This window comes from Corapipo altera, unplaced genomic scaffold (genome assembly GCF_003945725.1).
Source record: "Corapipo altera isolate COAL_440 unplaced genomic scaffold, ASM394572v1 0, whole genome shotgun sequence".
Taxonomy (NCBI): Eukaryota; Metazoa; Chordata; class Aves; order Passeriformes; family Pipridae; genus Corapipo; species Corapipo altera.
Window position 1 is genome coordinate 53107121 of NW_020884872.1, and position 9219 is coordinate 53116339.

The 9219-nt window shown below is 34.1% G+C and overlaps 1 protein-coding gene across 3 annotated transcripts in view; it reads left to right on the forward strand.

The window, feature by feature from the left end:
- Positions 1 to 8864, forward strand: part of KLHL1 (kelch like family member 1) — a 199294-nt gene extending 190430 nt beyond the window's left edge. For all 3 annotated transcript variants that reach the window (XM_027647106.1, XM_027647098.1, XM_027647116.1), the window contains one exon: positions 10 to 8864. In XM_027647106.1, the coding sequence (XP_027502907.1) occupies positions 10 to 69 (60 nt within the window). In that variant the 3' untranslated portion in view covers positions 70 to 8864. The remainder of the gene's footprint in view (positions 1 to 9) is intronic.
- The last annotated feature ends 355 nt before the right edge of the window (positions 8865 to 9219 follow it).

The window sequence follows — 9219 nt, forward strand, 5'->3', positions numbered from 1 at the left end:
TTTCTGCAGATGGCATCCTTAAATATTGGAAGAGCTGGCGCCTGTGTTGTAGTCATCAAACAACCATGACTTTGTCAGCACTGCTTAGGATTTTACTGACTGTGAAATGATTATTTTTCTATGAGACAAAGAGAATGATAATTTCACAAGAACAAGGTTTTACACAGTGAATACTCTGTTGATCAGAAACTTGAAGTTTGAAAGTGATAAAGATTAAGTATTTATGTCCTATAAAAACTGTTCACAGTCAGTGAACAAGAAAAAAAAAACCAGAGTGTGTAGGCGTAAATATGTGAGTGTGGAGTAGTAAGCTCAAGTTCTCATGAATGTGTCCTGGAGAACTGGATTACCAAGGTAAAGCTCTATACAAGGAGCAGAAAGGCATATGAAAACAGTTTTTGTGGCTGCAAGAGAACTGGAGAAACATTAAAGTACATTTAATAAATTTGAAACTGTGGTTTTTGAAAAAGAAAAGTTGATAGTAATATAATTTTTTTCTGTCCACAAACCTCAAATGGGTTGTGGCCTTCTCATTTAAATGAGCTGTTTGATTCTTACTGAAGGGAAGAGTTCAAATGGTCTGGATATTCATAATGACTGAGCTGTCACTCTATAGTAGGAATAAAAACAAAACTAAAAGTAAACTTGTTTTGTATCTTCAGATTGTACCTCCTTACCAATTTTAACACATCTTATAAATTAATCTATTGAATGGGAAGACTGTGTGTTTAATCAAATAATACATAAAGCAATCCTGTGGCTGCACTGGGGCTTTGTTGCAAATATTGGAGTCAAAAGAACAGTTTCCTAATTCTTTCTTAGTCTTATATTCAGTATAAGCATGTGGGCTCTACTCTCTTTTTTAATGCATTCTACTGCATGTTAGAAGCTCATGACAAGCTGGAAAATTGATATTGTTCTTTAAGTGCATCATGTATCAGATGAACCCTGACCAGAACAGTCTATAGAACCTCCTCTAACATTTCAAGAGGGAGAAAAGTCCTACATTTTAGTTCTTTCTAATGCTTGCAAATTTTGCCTAATTAGAGCTGGCAATTTATGACTTTCCACTTACGACTAACTGAGAATAACTCCAAGTAGGCAATTCAGAATAAATGCAAGTGAAATAAGGAAAAATATACCATTTGATCTAATAAAGTTCATATGGTAAATATACTAGTGTCATCTGTGCTTCCCTTTAGGGTTGGTAATTTCTGCCAGTAATGATACTTTGAGCTTTTGCTTTGAGAGTAGATTTAACACTGATGCTTTCTGTCTGCTCAGCTGAATCAGATCGTAAGGCCACTAATGGAATATGAAATTCTCCTATTCAGGGAGGCACAGTTTCTGGGAACAATTCTACCAAGTATACTTCTTTAAAGCCCTGCTGATCCTTTAGGAAACATTTCATGGTCCAAAAGCAGAAACCTCAAAATCCTCTGTCACTAGCAATTTTGAGAAGTAATTCTGGTTGCACTAAAACCAGTTTTCCAATGGAAACCTTTGAAGCCATTTGAGATGAAAAATTACATACAGCTTCCAGGTTGAGACATTTTATTTGAAGATATGTCTTTCTGCCTAACATCATCAGCATGCATGGAGATCGTTGTTTACTGATGCAAACTGAACTTCAGTTCTGAAGCCTAAGTATACTGTATTAAATCTTTTAAATACCTCTCTGTACTAATTTGAAATCAACCAAAAAATCTTCACATTGGTTTTCTACAGCCACTTGGCTTTTGAATTGCAATTAGTCTTCCATAGGCAAGCATGTCCATTTTTCCAACCACAAGAAGCTGTTGAATAAAAGATGTTACCTCTCTAAAAATTTTGCTTCACATAAACACAAGCTTCTAAGACCAAATGAAGAAGATTCTAGCATTATAATTGTAATATTAAGTATAGACATTGGTATTTGGATCTCCTACACAGATACCTAAAGAATTTAGGAACTGAATTTTAATTCTATTCCCAGAACTTTCTTTTGATTACATTATGTCCATACACAATAGAAATATGATTGTTCTACCTATATATTGATCTTCAAAATTGGATTATTTCTATTGATTGTATTCTGTGGCAGATTTGTTTTCTGTGCCTTGTTCATTCTTATCCTCAATTTGTCTTCTATTTTATTTTTGCTTCTCAATTTCCTTTTTACATTTTTTCCATTTGCCTTTATTTTGCCAAAATGGAACATGATTCTCATGTGAAATTTTTCAGACTATTCCACTTCTCTAATGCTGAAAGAATAAAATTTTTATTTGTTTTATTTAGGTTATGTAAAATCTAGCCACAATAAGAGCCAAAATTGGTTTTTGTATTCTTTTTATGCAACTATATCAATATGCTCTGGAGTCTCTTCTAGAGAGAATTTGTGGATAATTTTTTTATTAATTTTTTTTCTTACCATTATGTTTACTGTTATTGAAAACAATAATAATCTTACCTTTATTTTCACAGGGAATACATTTAAATTGAAGTAGTCTATAACTGTAGTCTTGGTTTCTGTGATTCATTAAGACCTATTTTTTATTTATGAGTTAAAATCACTTCTGATACACTGAATTGTGCTAAACAATATTACATTTACAGGAAAAGCTGTTGTCTTTTCAAAAAACAGATAATCTCATTGTTAGTGATCTAGCATGGTTTCTTTTCTCTCACATAATTTTGAAATCATACTTGAAAATTGATTTCAAAGTATGAAAATAAGAGTGGAATCAGAACTGCAACAAATATTAGTTTCAGTGAAATCAATAACTGAATTCCTCAAAATGCTGCTTTTAAATTTTACAGTTTAATAGTCTAAGTATGGTCTCAAATGTTAGCTTTTTCTCTATATTTCCAATTTTTTTATTCAAGACCGTCAACCAGCTTTATTAGAAAGTCCTTCCCCCCAGGTGGGGCTTTCAGTGTACCAGTGGTTAATAGCCATTCTGAGGCTGGACTAGAGGCTCCAGGTGGTGGGGTGTGGAGCAGTGCACTGTCCCACCTTGGCTGAACTTGTCCTGCCCCCCCCTGCCCCCAACTTTAGTCGTTTTGAGCCAGTAATCATTTTCTCCAGTCTCTCATAGAAGGGACCTTAAAATCATCTAGTTCCAATCTCTCTGTCATAGGCAGGGAAACCTTTTACTAGGACATGTTGCTCAAAGCCCCATCCAGTCGGGCCTTGAACACTTCCAGGTATGGGGCACCCACAACTTCTCTAGGCAGCATGTTCCAGTGCCTCACCAAGCTCACAGTAAAGAATTTCTTCTAATATTTAATCTAAACCTACTCTCATTTCAAAGCCATTACATGCCCTTGCAAAACACCCCTTTCCAGTTTTATTGAGGCACTTGGAGGGCTGCTTTAACGTATCTCTGGAGACATCTCCAGGCTGAACACTCCAACTCTCTAGCCAGTTTTCATAGCAGAGGTGCTCCAGCCCTCTGATTATCTACATGGCCCTCCTCTAGATTTACTTGAATGGATCCAGGTCCTTCTAATGCTGCCAACCCCAGAGCTGTACACAGTACTCTAGGTGGTGTCTCACAAGAGCAGAGGGGAATAATCACTCCTTAGACGTGCTGGCCCCTCTTCGGATGCAACCCAGGATACAGCTGGCTTTTTGAGCTGCAAGCACGTGTTGCCAGCTCATGTTGACTTCTCATCCAATAACACCCACAAATTTTTCTCCTCGTTGCTGCTCTCAATCCATTCTCTACCCAGCCTTTATTTGTGCTTGGGATTGTCCCAGCCGAGCTACAGGATCTTGCACTTGGCCTTGTTGAACTTCATGAGGTTCATATGGACCCACCTCTCAAACCCTCTCTAGGCTCCAAGTCTCTCTTTCTGCCTCTGTCATTGAACTGGTAGTGGTGAGATAGATTGAGATTTTGCCCCCTGCCCCCCAGAAACTTTAGTTTAAAGTTCTTTCATTCATGACCAAATTTTCTTCTTGGAGTGCTTACAGAAGCAATACCTAAAAGACAAAATAAGTGCCTTCCCCAGAAGAGGAAATTCTTATAACTGTGGCAGTGCTTTTAATATTTATTAATAAAATTACTAAAGAAATCATAGAAATTACGTTTTTGCAGGGCTTTAATTAGTTATTTAACTAAACAAAATCAAGAAAAATACCATAGCACATTATGTCTCTGTTTTTCAAATTGATTAATATTTCTGATTTAATTCCTTTCAAAATGCTAGATAGTAAAACTTCAAAAATAATTCTCTAGACAATGTTTGAGGCTGTATAAATATGGAATATAATTCAAGTTGAATCAATAGAAAAAATAATCAAGAAAAATAGGTAATTTTTTTCATGTGACACTTTTGATCTGTTTCTACAAATATTGTAGTATTAAAAAATCCATTTTGCAAAATAAATACTTGTGATCCCCTGTTCCTTCTGGAACTGTTGGTTACTTTGCAGTTTTGGACCCTTCTTTTTAGTTTTATTTTACATTTACTTTTCATTATTGACAATGATAGATGGTAGAAATATAATCCCCATTAGAAAATATCTACATAGAAAAATGTCATTTACTAGCTAGCACTTTATTATTGACATTATGTGATCCAGTTTTATTGAGAAGTTTTGCATTGAAATCAGTCACAAATAAGACAATAAAAAGATCTGTAGGTAAGAATGTTGTTGCTTTGGCTTTAATTACAACTGTTCAATACATATTTTTATACATGTTCTTGCAATCAAAATACTAATATTGTTTATAACCAAAAGTAAATTTTAAAAAATCCTTTTACATGTAAAACAGTCTTTTATTCATATGAAACTGGTCAAATTATTACGGCAATTTCAGTATGCTTTCAGGGAGTTGCCTGTCTCATAATTTTACTACATTAAGCTAACATTCATTGATGTAAGGGAATGATTTTGGCATAGACAAAGGATCTTTTCCTTGAGTAACATTCTCTTCTACAGAAAATTGCCATCAATTAACCATTATTTTAAATCTACATATGTTAAAATATATCTAGAAAGCTGTATATATTATTCAGATAATTTTTATACATTTAGAAGGCTCAAATAAATTCCCCTAAATATATTTCCCAATGACTTAAACATTTTAAATTACTTCAATAAAAATAACTCACAAATTAATTTGAAGTTATGCAAGTTTTAATGGCTCAGACCTTGATGTCCATGAGCAAACACTAGAAATACCATGCATTGTGATTATAAATGTAATACAGTTTTTCCAGAACAGAATTCACATCTTGGAAGACTTCCGTATTACTGTACTCACAGTGAACTGGGCAAAACAAAATATGACCTATTATCCATGACTTTGCCCTAGGTATTTCATGAGGAATAAGTAGAGAAGGCATTTCTGCAAAGACTTAAAAAAGCTTTTGTAACTGTTATCAGTAGCAATATTAGATTACATGAATAATCCTGTAATATTCTTCAGCATTATTCTAAATCCAGTGTAAAGCTGCTCAAGTTGATATAACCTTGCATTTCATTCCAAATTCCCTTATATTTCTGCTTGGGGATGTATGCTTATGGACAGAGAGACTGCTCAAAATCAGTAAATCAGCAAAAGTTTGATTTCCATGTGTAGGACTTCAGCTGTTGAAAATTAAACCATAAGTTAAGATACTAGCACAGGTAAGAAATGTAGTGGCAGGGAACAATATAACCTCAAATCACTGGCTATCCACAGCTTCACCTTGGGGAATCTGTGGAGCTGCCAAATCCATCACCCTCTAAGGATTACAAAAGTAGTCAAAGCTGAGGTATAAGCAACTTCAGCTTCTGTAACCCCATATTTTCCCAGATTTCCTATGATCACATGATGCTTAAAATGCATAAAACTTACAATAATAATAATAATAATAAATCCTCCCTTGCAGAAGTCTGTTACTCCTCAGAATTAGGTCTGTGAACCAGGTTCATGTTCAGTCTTCTTCACTTGGAAGGCTAGGTGGGTGTGTTGTCTGGTATCTTTACTAAACTGTTTCTGATGTAGCTAACAAAAGTCACTGAAGAGGGCTACCTTTGATGGTCTCCAGGAAGAAATATTGTTCCAAAGGTGAGATATTTCAATTAAATGGATGAGCATTCAGTTTAATCGCCCCCACATAAGTGTCTAATACCATCTGAGATGCCCAAAATTATCTGAGTCATCCACATTGGGTTGGCAAGTATGGCACAGATGAAGTTATGAAGGGATAACAGAAGTTCAAAGAGGAAGCTGTAAAGTATCCCAGATGATATTAGATACTTTTTTTGTAGATGAATGATTTGGAGTGCAATTCTGTAAAGATTTGGGTTGCATATTTCAATCACATAGTGGGAAACCTCACATGTAGACATAGTGTGGAAAAAGAAAACCTTTGGTTTGGGGTTCTGGGTTTTTTCTTGATCCATATATTTTCCAGGACATCAGTTAGTTAAAAATGGTCATTTGTTCCATTTCAAAGGAAAAAGAGAAAGAAGACTTGCAATAGCAGCATGAATGAATAAATATCCATTTCATAATATAGAGTATATAGGTATCTACTATGTAAATGTCCACATTAGAATTATACATCAAAAGCTTTTCCTTATCACTAGAGTAGCAAAATCAATATTTCCAGGACACGATTCATCTCATTCTAAAGGTGAAATAAATCACACTTTAAAAGAGTGTTTCTCTCTATTGACTGTAAAAGTGCCTAAAATTACTAGTTCAGACAGAAATAAGTTGGTTAAGATGAATCTCTAAACTCTGATGTGAATGCCTAGAAGGAACTGGCCACACAAACATTTATTTCCAATAACTATGACAAGAATTTAATTTAGAATATAACTGCAAGACTCAACTGACCAAAGGAGCACTGAACAAAACCAATATCCCTGTTCTGAAATTCCTGTTATAATAATTTTGAGCATCCAGATGACATACAAAAGAAGTTAAATATAGCTCTTTGTTAACATAGGAGAGAAAGTATTCAGAAAATCGTAGCTACAGGTCCTGGTTACCTAAGGTTTAGATATCCTAGGTGTCAGGGATAAGGGAGCAATTTAATATTGTAAGCTGAAAAACATGTCTATATAATTAAAATTTAGAAGCCTTCAGAACATAAAAGAGGATTATTTAAAAGCATAGGATTGCTGTAATCATTGGGCATCAGTTATTCCAGGCCCTTGGGTAGGAAGAGAAAAACTGGAGAAGACACCTCCCACCAGATGGGTCATCTCATCCAAACACAGACATACAAATAGATCACCTGCTTGAAATGCATAGTTTTCCTCTTTGATTTATAAAGGTGCCTATGAGACTAACCCAGATTTAGGCACCTAAATTAGTAGAAATTCTAACAATGAATTGTAGAAAAATGTCAATAGTATGATCTGTCCGAAACTGTAAATCTGCTTGACTTTCTTACAGATTTATCACAAATAGTTTATACCATGCTGCATATTCATTGACAGCTCTATAAACAATTAAAGAGATATATTTTTTTAATTAAATGCAACTTTTGAAATAACAGATCTATTGTACAGCTATTGTAGGTAAATTTATTTGTGGTTTTATGCAACTTCATAATCTCTCTTTGTGCAGTTCTGAACAACCAATGGATTAATTGTTCATTTCATTACAAATTGTGAATGTTTAGCACCTTTTAAAATCACAAACCATTTTCTTTGCTCTTTAAAATCAGATGTTTATTTTTTATTCCATTTTGAAAAATTGTGGCTATATTTTATATGACACATTTATGTAACACATGTTTATGTGTCTGGAACCTTGCAGAAAAATACGAATCAGCATTCTGCTGGAATGAGGTTACAGAGCACATAATCTTTTAAAAATACATTTTCTATGTCAGGAAACTAACATATCTTTGGTTATATTTAGTTGACTTTAGGGAACTGACTAAGAGTCATTAAAAAATATATAAAGAAAAAGAAACTAAACTTTTCACTGATTTTACTTGCTTGACTGCTGTCTTTCCCTTCTTCCCTCCTAAAAAAGCAACCACTAAAAAAGCAACCAAATAAATGCACAGATAAGTTCTCTGTCCTTCTAATTTCAGTGTCCATTCATTAACTCATACTGTCATAAATTCTAAATAATTGTAAAATTAGAATTAGACAGAGGAAAAGCTGCAACCAAAATGGCACAGAAGTAACTGTTAGACAGAATTTCTTAACTGGGGGGAAAAAAAAAAGTAATAATTTTTCTAGAGTGGTCTAATCAACACACAGTGTCAGCAGATTTATGCTAATGGATGACTCATTCCTTAACTAAAAAGCTTCTGCCTTTACCTTGCATACCAAAAGATCTTGTATCAGATTATGACTGCTTGCTCTGCATAAGAGACTGGAAACTGAGGGCTGAGTCTTCACTGCAAGTGGGACATAGTTAAAGCAGTAATGATGTGGTAACAGCATGTCATAAATATGAACGTTCCAGTGCCATCGTTTGAAAGTGCAGTTGTTTGTGTCAAATTGGTCCAGTAAGAAGTTTTGAAGGTTTAGTTGAAAACAAAATTAGTATTTAAGAAGTATCTTAGGATGTTGAGGTATGAGTATATTTAGTATGGCAAGGAACTACAGAGCAAAGTAAGTGTACAGTTGTTTGGAATGTAAGATAATATATACATTAGAAAAATATATAAATATTGTTGTAAATACATTCAATTAAGCTGTCCTCAGTTTTGCAATATTTGCAGAGCAGTTTACTGAATGTTATGCTTTTACTGTGATTCTGTTATACCTTGGACATGTATGTATAGAATGCAGTTGAAGACAATAGAGCACAATATTAAACTCATAACCTGACTTTGTTCGACACAATTTGCTTCAAAGTTTGAATCTTGAAAATGTCACTGTACAAAAATAAATATACCTGGTTTTATGTGTTGCAGAGGTGATTCTTTTACGTGGATATGGTGACACAATTAGGAGTTTAGCTTGCATATTTTAAACTTGCCCATACACAATTTTCCCAAAAGGCAAGAATCTTAAGACTCTCATAAATATTAATATTTGTCATTTTTTCTTTTCTAAAGTCAGACAATAAAGACTATAATGGAATGACAAATAATATCATCAACAATTCAGACTTTCAAGGTTTTTGATCTCCTTTTATAGGAAACATAATGAAAGAACTTCTTTCCCTCAAAAATTAAAAATGTCTACATAGACAAATATGTGGTTCAGGATTTAACTAGGGTAAGAGACCTGAACTGCAAGTGAGTCTGGGTGCTGTTTAATAT